Source organism: Chiloscyllium punctatum, chromosome 24 (assembly GCF_047496795.1).
Source record: "Chiloscyllium punctatum isolate Juve2018m chromosome 24, sChiPun1.3, whole genome shotgun sequence".
In the NCBI taxonomy this organism is placed as follows: domain Eukaryota; kingdom Metazoa; phylum Chordata; class Chondrichthyes; order Orectolobiformes; family Hemiscylliidae; genus Chiloscyllium; species Chiloscyllium punctatum.
Genome location: NC_092762.1, coordinates 59,994,541 through 60,020,417, shown reverse-complemented (window position 1 = coordinate 60,020,417; position 25,877 = coordinate 59,994,541). Strand labels below are relative to the sequence as shown.

General features: G+C 44.2%; 1 protein-coding gene across 1 annotated transcript in view; it reads left to right on the top strand.

Annotated features, from left to right (window-relative positions):
* The window catches only part of fbn2b (fibrillin 2b), a 401,753-nt gene that overhangs the window by 360,640 nt on the left and 15,236 nt on the right, over positions 1 to 25,877 (top strand). The window contains exons 50-59 of the mRNA XM_072593951.1: positions 914 to 1,066; positions 3,355 to 3,420; positions 4,634 to 4,759; positions 7,426 to 7,545; positions 7,844 to 7,966; positions 10,895 to 11,026; positions 13,263 to 13,388; positions 19,426 to 19,632; positions 21,225 to 21,350; positions 22,701 to 22,823. Of these exons, the coding sequence (XP_072450052.1) occupies positions 914 to 1,066; positions 3,355 to 3,420; positions 4,634 to 4,759; positions 7,426 to 7,545; positions 7,844 to 7,966; positions 10,895 to 11,026; positions 13,263 to 13,388; positions 19,426 to 19,632; positions 21,225 to 21,350; positions 22,701 to 22,823 (1,302 nt within the window). The remainder of the gene's footprint in view (positions 1 to 913; positions 1,067 to 3,354; positions 3,421 to 4,633; positions 4,760 to 7,425; positions 7,546 to 7,843; positions 7,967 to 10,894; positions 11,027 to 13,262; positions 13,389 to 19,425; positions 19,633 to 21,224; positions 21,351 to 22,700; positions 22,824 to 25,877) is intronic.

Genomic DNA, 25,877 nt, shown 5'->3' with positions numbered 1-25,877 from the left:
TGCTAAGCTCAGCCATACTGGAACTTGATACAAGGGATGAAAACTAGTCTCAGGCTCCTGCAGCAAAATCAGGCCACTTGGACAAAATCAATCTCTTTAGTGCCCTTACCCACCACTCATGTTTGATGCTACAATTCTATATCTTGGTTGAGTGTTAGTTGAGATACCATACCACCACCCCTCACCCCTTCCCCAACACAATTAGACAGTTGGGTCTAGATATGAACAAGGACAGGTTACAGAAGCGTGGTGATGGACTTTGAATGGGAAACATTTTATACTTTCATCGTGCCTCTTTCAGCCCTGTCAGGTTCGCCTCTCAAACGTCACCCTGGTTGAACAGAGAGAGTTTTGGAGCAGGCAGCAGAATGGGATGGATCTATTCCATCACCGTGGGGCTGGGTGAAGTTCTGACATCTAGAACCTGGAGGGTTTTCATTACTTACTTTCTCTCTGAAACCGTCCTTAACCCTTGCAGGCTGCGAAACCTGGCCATCCACTGGAATACTGTGAAACAGGTTAATCAGAGACTGAGAGCCTCATTCAAATATTTAAATAGTGAACTCCTGGCTGCCCATCCCTTCTCTGTAAATCCCAGAAATGCAGCATTCTTCACATTGTGTTTTGTCACTGATCCTGATCCACTGTTTTGAGAATAGAACTCCCTCCCCTAAGTTTCTAACAACTTAGACACAGGAACATGAGCAGATCATGGTAGCAAACTGCTTGTTACGTCACTCAAATTTAGATGAAGGAAAGCTACGGTTCATTTCAATAACACCAATTCATTTGAAATGAAAATTTGTGATTGTTGAGCAAAGGTCAATCCACCTTCAGCTGTGTGTCAGTGCAACCTGTGAATTGTTGAATATTTCATTGTAGATTTATTATTTATTAAACTCTAACCTTTCAGATACGAGGCAGAGCTTCTGCTTCACCAGGTTTGATAACGGCAAGTGTTCGGTACCCAAGGCCTTCAATACAACCAAAGCCCGCTGCTGCTGTAGCAAGATGCCAGGGGAGGGCTGGGGCGACCCATGTGAACTTTGCCCTCAGGAAGAAGAAGGTAGATTTCCATTTTGCTGTCAGTTAAATTATAATAGCAGTGTTGTTAAGGGTTTGAGAAATGCAGGCATGTGCCTCTTACATGTTAATGGGACAATATTGGATCTTATTGTTTGAAATATAAACCTGGAATTTCCTAACAGCCACTCACACCTCACAACCATAGCTTCACAGACATGCTATGGAAACCTAGTTTCCACATTAAAATGTTACCTGACTACCACCTGATGAAGGAGCGTCGCTCCGAAAGCTAGTGTGCTTCCAATTAAACCTGTTGGACTATAACCTGGTGTTGTGTAATTTTTAACTTTGTACACCCCAGTACAACACCAGCATCTCCAAATCATAGTTTCCACGTGATTGTGTAACTCCAAGGAAATTCCATAATGAATGAAAATTCAGGAAGGCCCAGTGAAATGTACCATTCACATCCTTTTTAAAAGCAATGTTTTTGGGACGACTGATTAACCTGACCAAAGGATAGAGAAAAAAAGAGAGAAAGATGAAGCCGTTTTATAGATTTAAAGGATCAGGAGGTGAAATCATTTCAGTTGCCCTCATGATAATCTTCCAAAGTTTACTGCATTTGGGAATCTTTGCTTTAGAATAGGAAATTGCATATCGCCCTGTTATTTGAAATAGATGAGCAAGGGAAACCCTTGCCAGGAAATTACAAACTAGGTAGCTTTATCAGCCGGTTGTCACAAAATTATTAAAGTTTATAATTAAGAAACCTTCAAAGTTTTCAGGAGTACAGAGAAAATCAGCATGGATTTGTAACAGGTAGAACTCGCCTGACAAACTTAACTAGATGTTTTGAAAGGGTTTATGTAGGATGAATGTTAATTGTGTGGACACGCAAGAGGCATTTTGAAAAGGCCCTTATAAGAGACGGTTAGATCAAATGGAAAGTAACGGGAATAACAGCAAATCACTAACTGGCTGAATGACAGGAGTCAGAGAGCAAAGTTAATGGGCAGGTCCTCTGATTGACAGCATTTCACTTGTGGTGTCATGCAAAGGGTTATTGGGACATTAACTGTTCGCTACATTCACTTACAAGTCCGATAATGAGGTAGAAAGCCACAGATCAAATTTGCTGATGACTCATTGATTGGCAATATCATAAACAGTGCAGATGAAAGCATAAAGTAGCCAAGAGATATTAATTGATTAAATAACTGCACAAAACTGTGGAAAGTGGACTTAAACTTAGACAAATATGAGGGCATTAATTTTGGACCTAAACAGAATAAAACTGGGTCTTTTTGAACTAGCAAGAATCTAGAAACAGCAGAGGTCTGAAGAGACTTGGGGTTCAGGTCCGTAGATCATTAATATGTCATGAACAAGTACAGAAAAATGATCACAAAATGTATTGAAATTCAGATGTTTATAACCAGAGAACTGGAATACAAGGGGGCAGATTTTATACTCAGTTATACAAAACCCCAGTTTAAGCCACATCTGGAGTATTATTATCAGCTCTGAGCAGTACACATTAAGAAAGGAATATTGGAGCGAGAGCAATTTAGTTGTAACAGAAGGAAAGCTGATCTCCAAAGCCTATATTACACGGTGAAATCGCACATTCAAACTAACAATGTTTCCCTGGATTTCATGTGTCATTAGTTTTCAGAAGAACAGGTATGGTAGACAAAGGAAACTGTTTCTACTGACTGGGGAGTCTAGGACCAGGAAACATACTCCAGGGATTACAGCCAGGGCATTCAGGAGCGAAATTAGGAAACGCTTTTACTTACAAAAGGTGACACAAGTTTGGAATGCTCTTCCACAAGTTATAGTAGATGACTGATCAATTTGTGATTGCTAATATTTGTTAACCAAAGATATAAGAGATAAGAGACAAAGGCAAGTATATGGAGTTAGATCACATCAGCTAGTATGTCATCGAATGGTAGAACAGGTCTGAAGGACCAAGTGGTGACTCCTTTTCCAATGTTCCCATCCTGTAAATAATCAGTGACTGAGAAACACAAAGATTTCCGAATAATATAAAGATTGACGGAAAGAACATTTTTTCACGAATGTACAAATATCAGTGTTAAATTTAAAAATACAGAAAAGGAAGTTAATACAGACTTTTAATTTTTAGAAAATATACTCTGCAAATTCCCCCATTGTTTGTGGGTCTAACAGGTTCAGTTGCTGTAATTCACGTGTATTTATTTTCAGTGTGCCATTCTGTAGAATCACACATTATTTCTGCTAATATAGAGACAGACATTTATTGTTTCTGCTTTTACTGAGTTTATTTTTCTTCTCCAGTTGCTTTCCAGGAGCTGTGTCCTTACGGTCACGGTGCGATCCCTGGCATCGGTGATACCCGCGAAGGTATCCGTCTTTCAGTAACTATGTGTTAACCAAATCCAGCTTTGTAAATAGAATAAACATCATTAAACAATAGTAAAGAAAATCAAAAATCTAAGATATGAAACACCAGAATAAGTATAAATCCTACTTTCACTTATACACCACAAAAACAGTCTCCTTCACATCACATTGAAATCAACAGACAATCCTGAACCTTCAATTCTATTTATTTGTCTTGTGATTTCCATTTGTTAATGATTTTCTAACTCATTTTCACTTTGATTTTTGTAAACTCCAAACTGGATGCAAGCCATTTTTATTGATATTTATGCAGCAGAGCCTATCAGAAACTATTGCCTTGAAAGAGGAGAGACTATCAAACAGTTGTGAATAGCAAAAGAACTTGCTCAGTGGTTAGCACTGCTGCCTCACAGCTCCAGGGTCCCAGGTTCGATTCCAACCTCGGGCGACCGTCTGTATGGAGTTTGTATATTCTCCCCGTGTCTACATTGGTTTCCTCCGAGTGCTCCGGTTTCCTCCCACAGTCATAAAGATGTGCAGGTTAGGTGGATTGGCCATGCTAAATTGCCCATAGTGTTAGGTACACTAGTTAGAGGAAGATGGGTCTGGGTGGGTTGCTCATCGGAGGGTCGGTGTGGATTTGTTGGGCCGAAGGGCCTGTTTCCACACTGTAGGGAATCTAATCTCATCTAAACCCAACCTGTAGATCTCGTTGTAAAGTACCCGATAGAGGATACAAATCATCCAAGGCAGGGGTTAGGGTGTCGTGAGATGATCTGTGTGCTTGCATTGTAAACTCAGCAAGAAAAAGTCCTCTTGTCTCTGAGTAAGTACTTTTCCAGACCAAAGTTGTCACAAAACTTTTGTTTCCAGAATCACAGTAAACAGTATGATATGAAGTTTGAAAGATTACTCAAAAAGGAGAAGTTATCTCCTGCTCAATACATTACACTGCCATAAAGACACCAATGTACTTTAGATATTCCTAGATATTTCAAGCAAAACCTGTCTATGCTACCCATTTCTGATATGGTTAAACATCACTGAAATCATTCAAGTTTTCCAATCCCTATCTATGTAGTGAGACAAGTCACAATATTCTAGCTCTGCTGTTCTTTACTGTATTCCAAAAGCTATACCAAGATAAATGTTGCATTATGTTGACTGATTAAATATGGAGCTCCTGATTTTTTGTTTTGTTTTCCTCTTAAAGATGTGAATGAGTGTGTCGAGAACCCTGGAATCTGCGTTAACGGACACTGTATAAATACTGATGGTTCTTTCCGATGTGAATGTCCATTTGGATATAGCCTAGATTTTACTGGAGTCAACTGTGTTGGTGAGTTTCTTGAAGAGATGGGTCTCATTTGAAGAAAATCTGTGTAATACGGCATGAATTGAGGATTAGAGATGAAGCACAAAAGGTTTTGGGAATGTTTTCACAAGAAGGTCTCTTAAATATGGAATCCACTAACACGGGGTCCAATAATCTGAGATAATCACAGCATTAAAATGGTAGTTAAACATATGAAGAGGAAAATATTAGCATGCATCAGGAAGAAATAGAGAAACAAAATAAAACTAAACATCTCGACATGGCCCAGGTAAACAGGAGTTCTGCTGCTCTGCAACCAGCAGGTTGTTGGGATCGTTAATAAGATGAGGAGTTCTCAGGTGTACGGCTCACCCCAATACTGTGACTGGGTATAAGAGCTGTCAATAATATATCTAGTCTGTCTGCTACACCAGCTATCTGATGTTGAGGGTAAAATTCATGAAATGCTGAATGGGTTGTGAAGTATCAATGTGCAATGGGGACTAGTGTAGACTCTTCTGGACACAAAGCCATCCATTACACACTATCCCTGCTCATGGGATTGCTGGCGCGGGGTATTTCATTGGACAGGAGAGTTGTAGATGTCTATCCCTCCAGCATCCTGCCTCTACCCTGATTACATCTGTAGCAGTAAGGCCCATGGGCGATCATCGCTCCTTCCTGCGACCTGAGGCACTGAACTGGGCAATTACCTACCCCTTTAGGCCCTCATCCCACTTCAGCACCTGGCAGAGGAAGGGAAGCCTGAGGAGAGCCACTGTTGAACCCCTCCTCTCTGTGATTGCCACCCTGTAACATCCACGTGACACCACTCACCTAGGGCCTGGGGTCCAGTGCATTCAGCCTCAGTGTGTACCCCTCAGTGCCACTATTCCTCCCAGTCTCTCTGTCACCCCCAATGCCACTACCCCCCCCCCCGTGCCGCTGCTTCACCCAGTCCCACTATCCCCTCCAATGTCACTAACCATCAGTCCCCCTGCTCCTCCCAGTTCCCCTGCTTCCCCAGTGTCTCTGCTTCTCCCCCCCACCCCACCACCCATGCCACTGCTATGCAGCAGCCTTCAGCAAAATGGACTTCCATTCTTGGGCTTTTTGATCCCAGCAAAGTTCTGGTCATGTCCAGTTAAGTGTCTCTCAGACACTTAATAGGGTGGGCCTTCAGGAAAAGGTCCAACACAGGGTGTCTCTGGCTTCCCAGCTTCTAGACCCTGGTTACCTCCATCAAGTAGCACCATAGAGTCTATAGACCGGAAAACCTGCTCCAGTTCTGTATGGAAAGTGGGAGACAGTAGAAGGGTCCTCTCTGGGAAATTGAGGCTAAAATACCTATAAACATATGAAATAGGAGCAGATGTAGATCACTTGTAGACACTTTTGCCTGCTCTGCTATTCAATACTATCATGGCTAATCTGTATGTGCTCTGAATTCCACATTGCCAGCCATCCCTGATAACCCCCGATTCCCTCTGGTAGTTCCCTACTTCCCCACTCTATTGGTGTATGCCTGTTTCTTTACTCTTGAGTTCTTATTTTATCCCTTTTGATGATTTCCTGGTAGAGACTAATATTTTCTTAAAGGATCTTTGAATTTCCAGTGAATGTCTGGAAGAATCACTCTCGAAGGTGTCAAGTTTTATGTCTTTGCTGTAACAAACAAGCTAAAAACAACAATGACTAAAACATTACTTTAGTACACAACTTAAGCTCTAATCTACAAAAGAAAGTTCATTCATTTATCTTGTACAATGATTAAAAATTTCTTTTCATCCTTTACTCTGTCTTCCAAATAGACACTTCATTCTCGAGGAACCAGTTCAAATCTATGTTCAGCTCCTAATGGCTGACAATCCTAACACCTCCTGTTAGACTTTGAGTCCACTCATAGTCATCACAAATGTCCTTGCTATTGTCCGCAGGTATCTGTAACAACACAGACACTCGAGGTTGTTGTCAAGACTAGAGTGGTGCTGGAAAAGCACAGCAGGTCAGGCAGCATCCAAGGGGCAGGAAAGTCGATGTTTCAGGCAGGAGCCCTTCATCAGGAATGAAGGCCTAATGATGGGCTCCTGCCTGGAACGTTGGTTTTCCTGCTCCTCTGATGCTGTCTGACTGATGTACTTTTCTAGCCCCACTCTAGTCTTGACTCTAATCTCCAGCACCTGCAGTCCTCACTTTTGCCTACTCAAGATTGTTGTCAGGTAGAACCAAAAACATTTCACATGACCTGTTCATTCCTTCATATACCCCAACTGATGTAGTCAGTCCTGGACTGTAAAAATTTTATAAATGTTGAATTTGCAACACTATTCATAGCTTCCTACTTCTCTTCTTTGTGCTCTGTTTTTCTCCTAATATTTCTTTCGTTCTGTTGGTCTCTCCCTAGTTCTTTATTTCTCTGGTCTCTTGCCAATCCTTACTTTTCTGGCTTCTCCCTCAATCTGCCATTCTCTCTATTTCCTTGCCACCTATTCCTTCAGAGGATATTAAGCCACATTGGAGCAACTCTGAGCTTGAGGTAAATCTTGACTGGTCCCTCTGGCAGTAGTGACTGTGCATTGTTGAATGAACCTTCAGGTCAGGAGTTGGACATAAACAGAATGTAGAGGGTCTTTCTAGTCAAACTCTGAGATATGTCATTATGAAAGACTGAGTGTGACCTTTGTGTCTAGATACTGATGAATGCACCATTGGTAACCCATGTGGCAACGGAACTTGCAGCAATGTCATTGGAGGGTTTGAGTGTGCGTGTGATGATGGATTTGAACCTGGTCCAATGATGACTTGTGAAGGTAAGCCAAATATTTTACTGACTCAATTGCACAACGTTTCTGCGGTGAAATTGATGGTGTTGCTTTGGAGCAGGTGCTGGTAAAAGTTAGTTTTGTAGCAGATACTGATGAGATTCAGTTTGAAACTGGTCACGGTGACGACTATTTTTCAAACAACAAATCCCAGAAAATTTCATTCTCTGCACAGGTGCATTAGGTGGGGCACCTTGGATATGTAAACCAGCCCAAGAGCTGGCATAAGAGACTTCAGATCGATGATCAGGAAGTGTGATGTACAATGTTTTGTTTGTATTTTTAGATATTAACGAGTGTTCCCTCAATCCCCTATTGTGTGCATTTCGCTGCATCAACACCTATGGTTCATACGCGTGCACTTGCCCTGGAGGTTACACTCTGAGAGCTGACCGCAAAATGTGCAAAGGTAAGTGAAGGCATCAATATGCTGAGCTCCACTACAGCACAGAACAGAGATCAAATATCAGCCTTCTCTAAACTCGCTTTATATTTAATTGGAAATCCATTTTTGCCAAAATAAAGTGTCAGCGATTTAACAGATTTGCAGGCATCAATTGTTAATGCTGACATTTGTTTGTAGAAATTTGTTTTCAAAGATTAGAAAGACAATGACGTGAATTATCTTAACACCAGACAGACAGAATGACTGCTCAGGCAGTTATAATCAGGAATAGCCAGGAAAATGCACCAAATCTCTGGTACAGCTAGCAAAACCAGCTATGGAGTAACCAATTCCATGTGTGTACACAATCATTAATTCACAGCTGTGCTGTGATCCACAACCAATTGAATCCATTGTCAATGGTGGAGTGATCTGCCCCAGCTGTGGAGTAAGATGCCCCAGCTGTGGAGTGATCTGCCCCAGTTGTGGGGTGATCTGTCCCTGCTGTGGGGTGATCTACCCCAGCTGTGGAGTGATCTGCCCCAGCTGTGGAGTTATCTGCCCCAGCTGTGGAGTTATCTTCCCCAGCTGTGGAGTGATCTGCCCCTGCTGTGGGGTGATCTGCCCCAGCTGTGGAGTGATCTGCCCCTGCTGTGGGGTGATCTGCCCCAGCTGTGGAGTGATCTGCCCCTGCTGTGGGGTGATCTGCCCCAGCTTTGGAGTGATATGCCCCTGCTGTGGGGTGATCTGCCCCAGCTGTGGGGTGATCTGCCCCAGCTGTGGGGTGATCTGCCCCAGCTGTGGGGTGATCTGCCCCTGTTGTGGGGTGATCTGCCCCAGCTGTGGGGTGATCTGCCCCAGCTGTGGGGTGATCTGCCCCAGCTGTGGAGTGATCTGCCCCAGCTGTGGAGTGATCTGCCCCTGTTGTGGGGTGATCTGCCCCAGCTGTGAGTGATCTGCCCCAGCTCTGGAGTGATCTACCCCAGCTGTGGAGTTATCTTCCCCAGCTGTGGAGTGATCTGCCCCTGCTGTGGGGTGATCTGCCCCAGCTGTGGAGTGATCTGCCCCTGCTGTGGGGTGATCTGCCCCAGCTGTGGAGTGATCTTCCCCAGCTGTGGAGTGATCTGCCCCAGCTGTGGAGTTATCTTCCCCAGCTGTGGAGTGATCTGCCCCTGCTGTGGGGTGATCTGCCCCAGCTGTGGAGTGATCTGCCCCTGCTGTGGGGTGATCTGCCCCAGCTGTGGAGTGATCTGCCCCTGCTGTGGGGTGATCTGCCCCAGCTGTGGAGTGATATGCCCCTGCTGTGGGGTGATCTGCCCCAGCTGTGGGGTGATCTGCCCCAGCTGTGGGGTGATCTGCCCCAGCTGTGGGGTGATCTGCCCCTGTTGTGGGGTGATCTGCCCCAGCTGTGGGGTGATCTGCCCCAGCTGTGGAGTGATCTGCCCCAGCTGTGGAGTGATCTGCCCCTGTTGTGGGGTGATCTGCCCCAGCTGTGAGTGATCTGCCCCAGCTCTGGAGTGATCTACCCCAGCTGTGGAGTGATATTCCCCTGCTGTGGGGTGATATGCCCCAGCTGTGGAGTGATCTACCCCAGCTGTGGGGTGATTTGCCCCAGCTCTGGAGTGATCTGCCCCAGCTGTGGGGTGATCTGCCTCAGCTGTGGAGTGATATTCCCCTGCTGTGGAGTGATATGCCCCAGCTGTGGAGTGATATGCCCCTGCTGTGGGGTGATATGCCCCAGCTGTGGAGTGATCTGCCCCAGCTGTGGAGTGATCTGCCCCAGCTGTGGGGTGATCTGCCCCAGCTGTGGAGTGATATCTCCCTGCTGTGGGGTGATCTGCCCCAGCTGTGGGGTGAAATTCCCCTGCTGTGGGGTGATATGTCCCTGCTGTGGGGTGATCTGCCCCAGCTGTGGGGTGATCTGCCCCAGCTGTGGAGTGATATGCCCCTGCTGTGGGGTGATCTGCCCCAGCTGTGGGGTGATCTGCCCCAGCTGTGGGGTGATCTGCCCCAGCTGTGGGGTGATATTCCCCTGCTGTGGGGTGATATTCCCCTGCTGTGGGGTGATATTCCCCTGCTGTGGGGTGATATGCCCCAGCTGTGGGGTGATCTGCCCCAGCTGTGGAGTGATCTGCCCCAGCTGTGGGGTGATCTGCCCCAGCTGTGGGGTGATATGCCCCAGCTGTGGGGTGATCTGTCCCTGCTGTGGGGTGATATGCCCCAGCTGTGGAGTGATATTCCCCTGCTGTGGGGTGATATGCCCCAGCTGTGGAGTGATATTCCCCTGCTGTGGGGTGATCTGCCCCAGCTGTGGGGTGATATGCCCCAGCTGTGGAGTGATCTGCCCCAGCTGTGGGGTGATCTGCCCCAGCTGTGGGGTGATCTGTCCCAGTTGTGGGATGATATGCCCCAGCTGTGGGGTGATCTGCCCCAGCTGTGAAGTGACCAATTGCATGTCCAATGTAATGCAACATAAATTCAATCTAAACCGCCCAATAAACATTTTGCAAGTTCATAACCTGACCCAAACCTGGTAAAAGCCTGCGCAGCTGACTGAATTAAGTTACAACTGACAAATTCAGCTCTCTTAAGATAGCGCGGTCATTCACATAGGGATGATTAAATGTATAACTGTTAGCCTGTTTCAGATGTAAATCACATACCCAATGACTGAGCTTGTTGTTTGTAACTTCACAGGCTGGAGTGTACAAGAACTTTAGTTATCTGAGTGGTTCATTTCCGTTCTTGTGTAGCTCACTAGTTTATTCACAAACACTCAACATTCCAATATTGTCCCAAACCCTTGGCAAGTCTTGATACAGCTGGTACACTGTACAGCAATTCAGCCACAAGTGTATGTTACTATCACTGGGTGGAGAGTTGATGCAGGAGTGTTGGGGTTCTAAGAGGGAGGTTTATGCACTGCTGACTTGTGCTAATCCCTAATTGCAGATTTGGATGAGTGTTCAGAAGGATTTCATGACTGTGAATCCCGGGGAATGATATGCAAGAACTTGATCGGCACTTTCATGTGCATCTGCCCACCTGGAATGATGCGAAGACCAGATGGAGAGGGCTGCATGGGTAAATCTTTCTATCTTCTGCCTGAATGTGTGTGTCTGCATTCGCTTGTCTCTCTCCGTGTGTATGCAAATATTTGAGTGCGTGTGTGTGTCTACTTGTCTCTCTAACCATATGCCTGTTTGTTTTTTTTTTATTCATTCATGGGGTGTGGACTTTGCTAGCTAGGCCAACATTTATTGCCCATCCCTAATTGCCCTGAGGTCAGTTAAGAGTCAACCGCATTGCTGTGGGTCTGGAGTCACATGTAGGCCAGAGGAGGTAAGTGCAGCAGTTTCCGTCCCTAAATGATGGTGAACCAGATGGGTTTTTGTAACAATTGACAATGGCTTCATGGCCATCATTAGACTTTTAACTCCAGAATTTTATTAGATTCAAATGTCACCATCTGCCATTGTGGAATTCAAACCAGAGCCCCCCTAGAACATTATCTGGGTCTCTGGGTTAATAGTCTTGCATCAATACCACTGGGCCATCGCAATAGTAGTGTTCCTACTCTCTGAGCCAGGAGGCACCTGTGTGCCCCCGAGATGTGCAAAACATCTAACTGTACCACTGTATAGGATAAGAAGAAGGATCTACACCTCACCACATTGTTTTTTTTAACTGCAGGCCTTGGACTGGTCTAGACTCTTCAGCAGGTTAATGATTGAGGCTGGGACAGAGAGAAGGGAGAGCAACAATCCACTTTCTTCTTCCAACCAATGCAATAGGGTTTTATCATCACTGTCACGGTGATTACTGCTGCTCTTTCCCTCCAGGTCTCGGTGTTGGGAGGTTATAACAGCAATAAGATAAAATAATGGAACTCTCTAACGTGGGTGCAGAGGGAGAGGGAAGCTTGGTGTATATGTGCATAGGTCATTGAAGGTAGCAGAACAGGTTCAGACAGCAGCTAACAAAACACACAATCTCCTGAGGAGCATGTCCTACCTCTGACCTAGGAGGCACTCATTCGAGTCCCACCTGCTCCATTGGTGCATAAGAACATCTCCAAACAGATTGATTAAAACATAGCTACAATTTCCTGTGATTTATTAAAAGAGATCTATACAGAATGGATGGGATGGGATGGGAGACAGCAAATGTTTCTCATGAAAGGATTGAGAGCAGATTAGCAATTAGTAAATAGACAGAAGAGAAATTAAGAAAATCTTTTTCACACAAGAGATGATTAGGGTTTTGAATGCAGGATGTGGTGGAGGTAGGTCTATTGAGGCATTCAACAGGAAATGAGACAGTTATTTGAAAAGGAACAATGTGCAAAGATAGGAAGCAGGCAGGAGGATGGTATTAATTGAGATGTTCATTTGGAAAGCCAGTTGTAGACATGATGGGATACATGGTCTTCAAACTCTGTGATTCTGGCAATAAATAACCACACCAAGAGAGATTGGGTGCATGCCTGGCATTACGTCCACTCCCCTCCAACCTTCAAGTGACGTAGTCAGTGAAGGCTCCGTTACTGGGCAGAAGTCTGACCAGAAGCTCACTAACTAATTTGGACCAGTTAGTGCAAATAAATTATTCTGCGTGTGTGAACTTTATGATGTGGGAAGTATGAACTCATTTTAATTCTCAAAATGTTGTGTATCTTGTCTTTACATACGTCTGATTTCATTCATGATAAACGTCACCGTAAAATGTTGGTGCTTAACTTTGGAATATTCTGATGCTTTGGGCGTTGTAGTTAAGAGAGAATGATCTTGTACCAAACAGATTGCCAACCTGTATTCGCTAAAAAGAAATTAATTTAAAATCATCTTGACTGACAAACAGAAATGTTCAGCAGAGAAATTGCTTCTGTGTGTTTAATCTAAATTTGGTTTCAAGGAAAGTCTAAATTTCAAATTTGCTCAATTGTAGCACTGATGCTACTGCGTAATATTTGTTAGTTCTAACCCCAGCCCAAGACCTGTGAACATAATCCAGATTGACACTCAGTGCAGTACTCATAGAGTGTTCTATTGTCAGATATTTCTTTTAGATTAAGCAAAGCCCTGTCTGTCACTTATGTCCATAAAGATTTCTCAGCAGTGAGTGCTCCCAATGTCGTGACTAACATACCAATGAGTACCCCTCAAACCAATCTGGAACCTTACTGCGTGTAAAATGATCAACATAACAACAGTAACTATGCATTAAATGAAATGTTGCTGCGAGACTGGATTAGATGCTTTCTGTAAATGCAGTTCTTTCATCTTCACACATGGTTAAACTTCTATTGGAACATTCTCAGATGAAAACGAGTGTCGCACTAAACCAGGGATATGTCAGAATGGCCGATGTATCAACACAGTCGGCAGCTACCGATGTGACTGTAACGAAGGATTCTTGGAAAGTCCATCATCTACAGAATGTCTGGGTAAGTGGGGAACCTCCAAGCATCCACAAGCTCCATTGGGAACTTGTTGCTAATTAACATGAAATTTGATTGTCTCAGGAATATTGCAGGGAATTATCAGGAGCGGCAAGAGAGGTGATGGATCATAAAATCAAATACTACACAGAGTGAACAGACTGACTGGGATATTGAGCAATGATTTCCCAGCTTGTATTCTCATTCAGTGCCCAATATTTAGATATAGCTAGTGAAATCTGGACTGTTCTGCTTTATTCTGGTGATTGGCATTTGCCAAAGCAGCAACACAAAACCTGCCCGTTTACCATTTGTACAGTTGAATCACTCATATCTTAACTCCCTTTTGACTGCTTATAGTCATGCATTATGCCAAAGAGCTAAAAGGTGACGTAGTTAAATATTGAGGATGGGATTTCATTCTGAACTGAGCTGGATTCATTTGCTACAGGTTAGCTTGGAGAACCAGAATCAGAGTGCACTTCCCATAGACTCACTGAGCAGAATTACTGACACCATCCATCCCAATGGCAAGAAAATACATTTCAGGGGCTGAATCCTTCTGCATCTATGGGTGTATGTTTTGGATTGGGTCACACTGGGGGTGTATGTTTTGGGTTGGGTCACACTGGGGTGTATGTTTTGGGTTGGGTCACACTTGGGGGTGTATGTTTTGGAGAAAGTGAGGACTGCAGATGCTGGAGATCAGAGCTGAAAAATGTGTTGCTGGAAAAGCGCAGCGGGTCAGGCAGCATCCAAGGAGCAGGAGAATCGACGTTTCGGGCATAAGCCATTCTTCAGGAGTGAGGAAGGTGTGCCAAGCAGGCTAAGATAAAAGGTAGGGAGGAAGGACTTGGGGGAGGGGCATTGGAAATGCGATAGGTAGAAGGACATTAAGGTGAGGGTGATAGGCCGGAGAAGGGGTGGGGGCAGAGAGGTCGGGAAGAAGATTGCAGGTCAAGAAGGCAGTGCTAAGTCCAAGGTTGGGACTGAGAAAAGGTGGGGGGAGGGCTTTGGAGGGAAGAGAGGGGGGAGGTGTGCCTTTGACGGAAGTGAGGGGGGAGGTGTGCCTTGGAAGAAATGCAAAACTTGCGCCCACACCTCCCCCCTCACTTCCCTCCAAGGCCCCAAGGGATCCTTCCCTATCCATCACAAATTGACCTGCACCTCCACACACATCATTTACTGCATCCGCTGCACCCGATGTGGCCTCCTCTACAATGGGGAGACAGGCTGCCTACTTGCGGAATGTTTCAGAGAACACCTCTGGGACACCCGCACCAACCAACCTAACCGCCCCGTGGCTGAACACTTTAACTCCCCCTCCCACTCCGCCAAGGACATGGAAGTCCTTGGCCTCCTCCATCGCCAGACAATGGCAACACGACACCTGGAGGAAGAGCGCCTCATCTTCCGCCTAGGAACCCTCCAACCACAAGGGATGAATGCAGATTTCTCCAGATTCCTCATTTCCCCTCCACCCACCTTATCTCAGTCCCAACCCTCGGACTCAGCACTGCCTTCTTGAACTGTAATCTTCTTCCCGACCTCTCCGCCCCCAAGTTCCTCATTCCGTGTATGTTTTGGATTGGGTTATACTGTGGGTGTATATTTTGAGTTGGGTCACACATTGGGTGTATATTTTGGGTTGGGTCACATTTTGGGTGTATGTTTTGGGCTGGGTCACACTGGGTGTATGTTTTGGGTTGGGTCAAACTGTGGGTGTATATTTTGGATAGAGTCACACTGTGGGTGTATATTCTGGGTTGGGTCGCACTGTGGGTGTATTTTTGGGTTGGATCACACTGGGTGTATATTTTGGATTGGGTCACACTGTAGGTGTATATTTTGGGTTGGATCACACTGTGGGTGTGTATTTTGGGTTGGGTCACACTGTGGGTATATGTTTTGGGTTGGGTCAAACTGTGGGTATATATTTTGGATTGGGTCACACTGTGGGTGTATCTTCTGGGTTGGGTCACACTGTGGCTGCATATTTTGGATGGGGTCACATTGTGGGTGTATATTTTGGATGGGGTCACACTGTGGGTGTATGTTTTGGGTTGGGTCAAACTGTGGGTGTATATTTTGGATAGAGTCACACTGTGGGTGTATATTCTGGGTTGGGTCACACTGTGGGTGTATTTTTGGGTTGGATCACACTGGGTGTATATTTTGGATTGGGTCACACTGTAGGTGTATATTTTGGGTTGGATCACACTGTGGGTGTGTATTTTGGGTTGGGTCACACTGTGGGTATATGTTTTGGGTTGGGTCAAACTGTGGGTATATATTTTGGATTGGGTCACACTGTGGGTGTATCTTCTGGGTTGGGTCACACTGTGGCTGCATATTTTGGGTTGGGTCACATTGTGGGTGTATATTTTGGATGGGGTCACACTGTGGGTGTATGTTTTGGGTTGGGTCACATTGTGGGTGTATATTTTGGATGGGGTCACACTGTGGGTGTATGTTTTGGGTTGGGTCAAATTGTGGGTGTATATTTTGGATTGGGTAACACTGTGGGTCTATATTCTGGGTTGGGTCACACTGTGGGTGTATATTTTGCATCGAGTCACACTGTGGGTGTATATTCTGGGTTGGGCCGCACTGTGGGTGTATGTTTTGGGTTGGATCACACTGGGTGTATATTTTGGATTGGGTCACACAATGGGTGTATGTTTTGCGGTGGATCACACTGTGGGTGTATATTTTGGGTTGAGTCACACTGCAGGTGTATATTCTGGGTTGGGTCACACTGCAGGTGTATATTTTGGATGGGGTCACACTTTGGGTGTATGTTTTGGGTTGGATCAAACTGTGGGTGTATATTCTGAGTTGGGTCACACTGGGTGCATATTTTGGGTTGGTCACGCTGCGGGTGTATATTTTGGATTGGGTTACACTGTGGGTGTATATTTTGGTTTGGATCACACGGTGGGTGTATATTTTGGGTTGGGTCACACTGCGGGTGTATATTTTGGATTGGGTCACCCTGCTGGTGTATGCTTTGGGTTGGGTCACACTGTTGGTGTATGTTTTGGGTTGGGTTACACTGTGGGTGTATATTTTGGTTTGGATCACACAGTGGGTGTATATTTTGGGTTGGGTCACACTGCGGGTGTATGTTTTGGGTTGGGTTACACTGTGGGTGTATGTTTTGGGTTGGGTCACACTGTGGATGTATATTTTGGATTGGGTTACACTGTTGGTGAATGTTTTGGGTTGGGTCACATTGTGGGTGTATATTTTGGATTGAGTCACACTATAGGTGTATATTTTGGATTGGGTCACACTGTGGGTGTATATTTTGGGTTGGGTCACACTGCAGGTGTATATTTTGGATTGGGTCACACTGTGGGTGTATAGTTTGAATTGGGTCACACTGTGGGTGTATAGTTTGGGTTGGTCACACTATGGGTGTATATTTTGGATTGGGTCACACTGCGGGTGTATGTTTTGGGTTGGGTCACACTGTGTGTATAGTTTGAATTGGGTCACACTGTGGGTATATAGTTTGGGTTGGTCACACTGTGGGTGTATATTTTGGATTGGGTCACACTGGGTGTACATTTTGGATTGGGTCACACTGTGGGTGTATAGTTTGGGTTGGTCACACTGGGTGTATATTTTGGATTGGGTCACACTGTTGGTGTATGTTTTGGGTTGGATCACACTGTGGGTGTATATTTTGGGTTGGGTTACACTGCGGGTGTATATTTTGTATTGGGTCACACTGTGGGTGTATATTTTGGTTTGGATCACGCTGTCAATAGACAATAGGTAGACAATAGACAATAGATGCAGGAGTAGGCCATTCTGCCCTTCGAGCCTGCACCGCCATTCAATATGATCATGGCTGATCATTCCTAATCAGTATCCTGTTCCAGCCTTATCTCCATACCCCTTGACTCCACTATCTTTAAGAGCTCTATCCAATTCTTTCTTAAAAGAATCCAGAGACTGGGCCTCCACTGCCCTCTGGGGCAGAGCATTCCACACAGCCACCACTCTCTGGGTGAAGTAGTTTCTCCTCATCTCTGTCCTAAATGGTCTACCCCGTATTTTTAAGTTGTGTCCTCTGGTTCGGCACTCCCCCATCAACGGAAATATGTTCCCTCCTGCCAGAGTGTCCAGTCCTTTCATAAGCCTATACGTTTCAATCAGATCCCCTCTCAGTCTTCTAAACTCAAGGGTATACAAGCCCAGTCGCTTCAGTCTTTCCGTGTAAGGCAATCCTGCCATTCCAGGAATTGACCTCGTGAACCTACGCTGCACTCCCTCAATAGCCAGAATGTCTTTCCTCAAATTTGGAGACCAGAACTGTACACAGTACTCCAGGTGTGGTCTCACCAGGGCCCTGTACAGCTGCAGAAGCACCTCTTTGCTTCTATACTCAATCCCTCTTGTTATGAAGGCCAGCATGCTATTAGCCTTCTTCACGACCTGCTGTACCTTCATGCTTGCCTTCATTGACTGGTGGACAAGAACACCCAGATCTCTCTGAACAGCCCCTTTACCTAATTTGATACCATTGAGGTAGTAATCTGCCTTCCTGTTCTTGCCACCAAAGTGGATAACCAGACATTTATCCACATTAAACTGCATCTGCCATGCATCTGCCCACTCACCTAACTTGTCCAGGTCACCCTGTAATCCCCTAACATCCTCATCACATTTCACCCTACCACCTAGCTTTGTGTCATCAGCAAATTTGCTAATGTTATTGCTGATACCATCTTCTATATCATTTACATATATTGTAAAAAGCTGCGGTCCCAGCACGGATCCCTGCGGTACCCCACTGGTCACTGCCTGCCATTTCGAAATGGAGCCGTTAATCACTACCCTTTGTTTCCTATTAGCCAACCAATTCTCTATCCAATCTAGTACTTTGCCCCCAATCCCGTGCGCCCTAATTTTACTCACTAACCTCTTGTGTGGGACTTTATCAAAAGCTTTCTGAAAGTCCAGGTACAGTACATCCACTGGATCTCCCTCGTCCATCTTCCGAGTTACATCCTCAAAAAATTCAAGAAGATTAGTCAAGCATGATTTCCCCTTCATAAATCCATGCTGACTCTGTCGGTGTATGTTTTGGGTTTGGTCACACTGTGGGTGTTCTAGTTTTTGGTATTTTTGTGGGTGTGTGTAAAGCTGTATCTCCATTCATGATTTTTCACTGGAGTGTAGGTAGTTAAGGGGTGACTTTATAGAGGTTTATAAAATCATGAGGGGCATAGATAAGGTGAATAGCAGACATCGTTTCCCTAAGATGTGGGTTCAAAACTAAGAGACATACTTTGAAGATGAGAGGCGAAAGATTTCAAAAGGACATTGCTCCTCAGATACTGCCTGACCTGCTGTGCCACATTTTATCAACTCTGACCTCTCCAGCATCTGCAGTCCTTACTATCTCCTAAAAGGACATGAAAGGCGACTTTTTTAGACAGAGAGTGGTATCTGTGTGGAATGAACTGACAGAGGAGGTATTGGATGCAATACAGTTACAAAGTTTAAAAGACATTTTGATAAGTGCATGAACAGGAAAGATTTGGAGGGATATGGGCCAAACGCAGGCTGGTGGGACCAGTTGTACCAAAGGGCCTGTTTCCATGCTCTATGACTCTATGTTGAATATTTAATTACGTGAAAAGAATTGTCAGGTTAAAATGACTAATTTGACTTTGCATTTATGGTATTCTCTGAATATGCATCAGACCCTGGAAAATTCAATTATAATTAAAACCATAGATACTGATCTTCCTCTTTCTCAAAGTCCATCTCCACTTCTTCTGAAGTTGTTGACTTCCAGTTCCCTGGTCGGTCACCCCACACTGAGGTATTTATAACTCAGTCCCACATCAGATAGTCATAGATATTTCATGAAGTTTTAGAAGTTAGAATAACAGGAAGAAGAAATTAAATAAGATGACAAATACATGATCATTTTTCTTACGTTTAACAATAAAATTGTGATTCCTATCCTGTTGTCTGTGGATCACCTCTGTAATCCGACCTAACATTCTTTCTTCTAATATAGATAATCGTCAGGGATTCTGTTTCATTGAAGTTTTGCAAACCATGTGCCAAATGTCATCCACCAACCGCAACCTGGTCACCAAGTCAGAGTGCTGCTGCAATGGAGGCAGAGGATGGGGTAACCAGTGTGAGCTATGCCCACTGCCTGGCACTGCCCGTTACAAAAAAATGTGCCCACATGGACCTGGATATACCACAGATGGTAGAGGTAAAGCAGATCTATTCAGATCCTCTCGGTCTTTCAAAAGTAGATGTCATTTGAGTAATTTTCCAACTTTGCGCCAGCTGAGCCCGCTGGAACTTAATGTGTGTGATTTCAAGTTAACAATCAGAAAATCACATACCTACATTTCCAAAATGCCTTTTTTAATGGATGTGGCTTCTGATAAGATGCACATGGTAGGAAAATGACCTTCTCTGTGTATTAGTTGTGTCAGTTGACTCCCATCTGTTTGCTGGTAAGAAAGTGTTCCATGAGCCACCTATCAGTCCCTCACTGCATTGTGATTGCCCTCATTCAGTTTGAATGTCACATTTGTTGTATGAGTCTATTACCACTGGCACCTTGCAAAGCTGAAAGGTAAAAGGTGAAATGGAAAAGGTAAGATTCACCAGAACCTCGAGGTGTCTTTCCAGACTATATTAATCCCCTGCAAGGAATTTCCTGTTAGTATGTTTCAGTCCGATGACAGTATCCACAGTACGTCCTGTTGCACAGCATGTGGACTGACTGTACTCCATTATCTCTTGGTCGATTTGTTCTATCCAACACTTTGGTATGGCCCTGGAGGGCACCAGTCCTGCTACTGATACAACATTGACAAGCATTTATTTGTAGAAGGAGATGAATGCATAGGGCCATGCATCAGTATCACAGGTGAAGTTATAGATCAACAATACAATGAAGAATTGAATGTATTTTGCCATTGTGGAATACTTTTCCAGGAACGTGATGCTGTTTTACTCTAGCCCATGTTAAAGGCTCACACGAAGTTTGTTATAAAGTTGAGTCCTTTTCCCTGAGCCTATTACAGTTCAGAAGTTCTGTATCTCTGGATTTACTGGATTGTTTTTGTTTTTTCATGGCATGTGGGCATCGCTGGCTAGGCCACCATTTATTACTTTTCCCTAATTACCAAGAGAGCAGTTAAGATTCATCCATGTTGCTATGGCTCTGAAGTCACATGTAGGTCAGACCAGGTAAGGACTGAAAATTTCCTTCCCTAACAGACATTAGGGAACCAGATGGGGTTTTGCAACAATCAGCAACAATTCCATGGTTATCATTAGCCTCTTAATTCCACATTATTGGACTGAATTCAAATTCTGCCATCTGCTGTGACAGAATTTAAAAATGACCTGGCTCTCTAGATAATAGCCTCGCAATAATACCATGAGGCCATTGCCTTCCCGCTCAGGAAAGTTTCATAATGTTATATCCTGCTCTGGGCTGAGTGCGAACTAACCTTTAGAGTAATTATCCCTCATATACAGTTTCTCCATTGATCTGATGAAGTAAATGGGTTTTTCAACCTTTCAGGGTTCTTTGCATGCTTTTCAATTAATTTAGTTCCAAGTTTCTCCGGAATGCCCCTGTGGCGATCATTGTTGACGTCACATTTCCAGCTCTTTCCGAAGTAGGTCCAGCTACTGTTTTACAGCTCTCTCCTATGCTAACTTTTTTAAAACTAAAACCATAAGATATATTCCTGAAACTGAGTTTGTATTCTTAAAACAGATGAACGATGAATTAGATATTCACAATAGCATACAATTACAGATATTTCTTATACATTTCAGATATCGATGAATGTAGAGTAGTACCGAATCTGTGTAAGAACGGACAGTGCATCAACACCATGGGTTCCTTCCGCTGTTTCTGTAATATTGGATACACCACTGATCTAACAGCAACCTCCTGTGTTGGTGAGAACTCTTTCTGTCACCATTTCAGAGTACAAACTGTATGTGATGCAGAACACCCTTCTTGTACACACATTGTTAGCATTGTTTTTTAAGGAAAAGTACATTCTGTTTTTGACTTGAGACATCCAAGTGACAGCTCAAGGCTAACATTCTGGACGTCACTAAGGTCGGAAATTATAGGCGAGAAACTGAGGCAAGTTGGGAAACAGAGGTCAAATTACCAAGTTTAGATTTTAAAAAGCTTCAGATTAGGGGTGGAGGGCGAAGGGGTAAGACACGCCCAAGCTTTCAGATCCTAGAAAATAATGGATTAGGGTTTGATGGAGACTGATCATTTGAGCACAGTGAGGATGCAAGGAACAGGAAGGGTGGACTTGAATTGGGGCATTTGGAGCTCAGGAAGATCAAGAGAGAAAGTTCTGAGAAACATTGACTACTATAACATCAATAAAATAAAGAAAAGCAAGGTAAGATGTGTCAGAGAGCAAGAAGTAAGTGATGAATTGCCTATTAGATTTAGAATCCCTACTGTGTGGAAACAGGCCCTTCGGCCCAACAAATCCACATTGACCCTCCGAAGAGTGTCCCCCACAGATCCATTCCCCTACATTTACCCCTAATGCATGCACCTAACCTACACATCCCTGAACACTACAGGCAATTTAGCACAGCCAATCACCTAACCTGCACATCTTTGGATTGTGGAAGGAAACTGGAGCACCCGGAGGAAACCCATGCAGACACGGGAAAAATGTGCAAGCTCCACATAGAGAGTCACCTCAGGCTGGAATTGTACTCTGGTCCCTGGTGCTGTGAGGCAGCAGTGCTGACAACTGAACCACCGTGCCACCCATACAAGGCGCGTTTAAAAGCGGCCTCAATAAGCTACTATAGTTTTGGAACAGGATTCAGTAATTACCTGGGATTTTGCCTCCACAGACACCTAGCAGTTATTGAGAAAGGGACCCCAAGAATAAGGTTTAATGGAAACCAGTATGTCATGTTAATCATTTGCAGTGGGAACAACTTTGGGTGATTGAATGAGAACTCGAGTGATGATCACTAAGAAGGAAATGAAACACGATCAATACTTTTCTATTTGGTAATTCCAGTAAAAAAACACTGGAGAGAAAATTTGATTCAATTCCTAGTTAATACTGTTCTGTACTCCATTACTTCTTCCTAAACAGATACAGCAGCAGAGAGGGCTTCCAATGGATTGTCTGGAGCAATACACTCAATGGCTATCTAGAACTGGCACAATAACCACAATCCCATTAACCTGGCTATATGGGATTACAAAACGTAACTCACAGCATTTATACTTTCATCCCCATTGCTTCCTTGCAGATCTTGATGAATGTGCGCTGTCACCCAAACCATGCAACTTCATCTGCAAGAACACAGAAGGTAGCTACCAATGCTCATGTCCGCGAGGCTACATTCTGCAGGAAGATGGAAAGACATGTAAAGGTAAGGAGCTGGGGAGCTGTAAATCAGAAGTATTCTGCTTGGTGGGTCAGTGCAAAACACCTATGTGTGACAAGGGGCTCAAATAAAAGTGTTCTTTTCCACCAAGTAAGAAGGTTAAAGATTCAAGTCCCAGTCTAGAGACTTAAATCTCTGAAAATCTAGGCTGATGATCACATTGCAGTAACTAGGAAGTGCTGCACTGCTTAGGGTTTACATCTTTTGAATAAGACAGTTAATGAATTCCTGTATATTCTCTTGAGTAAGATAAAAGATCTCATGGAATTACTTTGAAGAGAGCCATAGCATTTATCCACTGTAACCTGGTTAGTGCTTACCCCTCAACTAATATAAAGAAATAAACAGATTACCTGACTATTATTGGGATTCAATTTGTGGCATCTTTCTGAGCATTAATTGGTATTTCCTAAGTTATGAGTGACTGCAGACAGAATAACTTCATCTTCTAGCACCTGGTTCTACAGGGATTTCAGAAAAGAGATAGAAACAACTGATATCCAAACATTTTAAGACCATGAGACAGAGGAGCAGAAATTAGACCATTCAGCCCATCAGGTCTGCTCTGCTGTTCAATCATGGCTGATACGTTTCTCAACCCATTCTCCCACTTTCTTCCCGCAACCTTTGATCCCCTTGATACTCAAGAACTTATCTATCTCAGTCTTAAACACACTCAGTGATCTGGCCTCCACAGCCTTCTGTGGCAGTGAATTGCATAGACTCTCCACTCTCTGGCTGAAGAAGTTTCTCCTTATCTCCATTCTAAAAGGTCTTCCCTTTACTCTTAGACTATGTCCTCGGGTCCCAATCTCTTCTTTTTTTCACTCATTCTCGGGATGAGGGTGTCACTGGATAATTAAAATTTATTGCCCATCCCAGCAGGTCTGTGGGTCTGGACCAGGTAAGGACAGCAGTTTCCTTCCCTAAAAAACATTAGTGAACCAGATGGGTTTTTCCAACAATCAACAATGGATTCCTGGTCATCATCGACTCTTGATTCCAGATATTTATTAAATTGGCAGGATTCATTACCTGGGTCTCTGGGTTAAGATTCCAGTGACAATGCCACTAGGCCATTGCCTCCCCAACCAATGGAAATATCTTCCCAACATGTACTCTGTCCAGACCATTCAGTATTCTGTATGTTTCAATCAGATCTCCCCTCATCTTTCTAAACTCCATCAAGTATAAACCCAGAGTCCTCAAATGTCCCTCATATGTTAAGCTTGTCATTCCTGGGACCATTCTCGTGAACCTCCTCTGAACATGCTCCAGGGCTAGTACATCCTTCCTGAGATATGGGGCCCAAAACCACACACACTTCTCCAAATGTGGTCTGACCGTAGCCTTATATAGCCTCAGAAGTACATCCCTGCTTTTATATTCAAGTCCTCTCAAAATAAATGCCATCATTGCATTTGCTTTCTTAACTACTGACTCAACCTGCAAGTTCACCTTAAGGGGATCCAGGACTAGAACTCCCAGGACTATTTGTGCTTCAGACTTCTGAATTTTCTCCCCATTTAGAAAATAGTCCATACCTCTATTCTTCCTATCAAAGTGCATGACCTCACATTTTCCCACATTATACTCTATCTGCCACTTCTTTGCCCACTCTCCCAACCTGTCCACGTCCTTCTGCAGCCTTCTCGCCTCCTCAATGCTACCTGTCCCTCTCTATGCAAATGTAGCCAGAATGCCCTCAGTTTCTTCATCAGGAAGAATGTTAATGTATAAAGTGAAAAGAAATGGTCCCAACACTGAGCCTTGCAGAACACTACTTGTCACCGGCTATCCTCTGAGACAGACCTTTTTATCCCCACTCTCTGCTTTCTGTCAGATAGCCCAGCCTCTATTCATGCTAGCACCTTGCCTCTAACACCATGGCCTCTTATCTTACTCAGCGGCATCCTGTGCGGCACCTTGTCAAAGGCCTTCTTGAAGAATGGGTAAATAATATCCATTGGTTCACCTTGGTCTAACCTGCTCGTTACCTCCTCAAAGACTCCAGCAGATTTGTCAGGCATGACCTCCCCTTGATGAAACCATGCTGACTTTGCCCTATTTTACCATACACTTTCAAGTATTCAGAAATCTCGTCCTACACAACAGATTCCAGGATCTTAGCCACAACCGAGGTTAGGCTCATTGGTATGTAATTTTCCATCTTTTGCCTTATTCCCTATTTAAACAGGGTTGTCACGTTAGTGATTTTCTAGTCCTTTGGGACCTCCCTGATCCTAGTGATTCCTGCAAGGTCACCACTCACACCTCCACTATCTCTTCAGCTGACTCCCTTAGAACTCTGGGGTGTAGTCCTCCTGGTCCATGTGATTTAGCCACTTTCAGGCCATTAACTTTTCTAGCACCTTCTCCTCAGTGATGGCCGCCAAACTCAGCTCTGACTCCTCATTCTGTTGAATTTTTGGGATATTACTCATGTCTTCCACCATGTAGATTGATGCGAAAAAATTATTCAGTTCCTCAGCAATTTCTTTATTTCCCCACTGCTATCTCTCCAGCATCATTTTCAAGTGGCCCAATGTCCACTTTTGCCTCTCTTTTACCCTTAAAGAAACTCTTACAGTCTTCCTTTATATTACTGGCTAGCTTACCCTCATATTTAATCCCCTCCCTCATTTTTTCTTGTTGCTCTCGCTTGGTCTTCATAAGCTTCCCAATCCTCTGGTTTCCCACTGCCCTTCACAATATTATATGCTTTCGCTTTTACTTTTATGCTATCCTTGACTTCCCTAGTCAACCATGGTTGCCTCATCCTCCCTGTACCGTGCTTCTTTTTCCTCAGGATGAATCTCTGCTGTGTCTTCTGAATTACTCCCAGAATCTCCTGCCATTGCTGTTCCACTGTCTTTCCTGTTGGGCTTCTCTCCCAGTCAATTCTTCCCCGCTCCTCTCTCACGCCTCTGCAGTTGCCTTTATTCAGCTGGAATACCGTTAGCTATGATTCCAACTTTTCCCTCTCAAATCGCAGAGAAAATTCTATCATATTATGATCACTGCTTCCACGGGTTACTT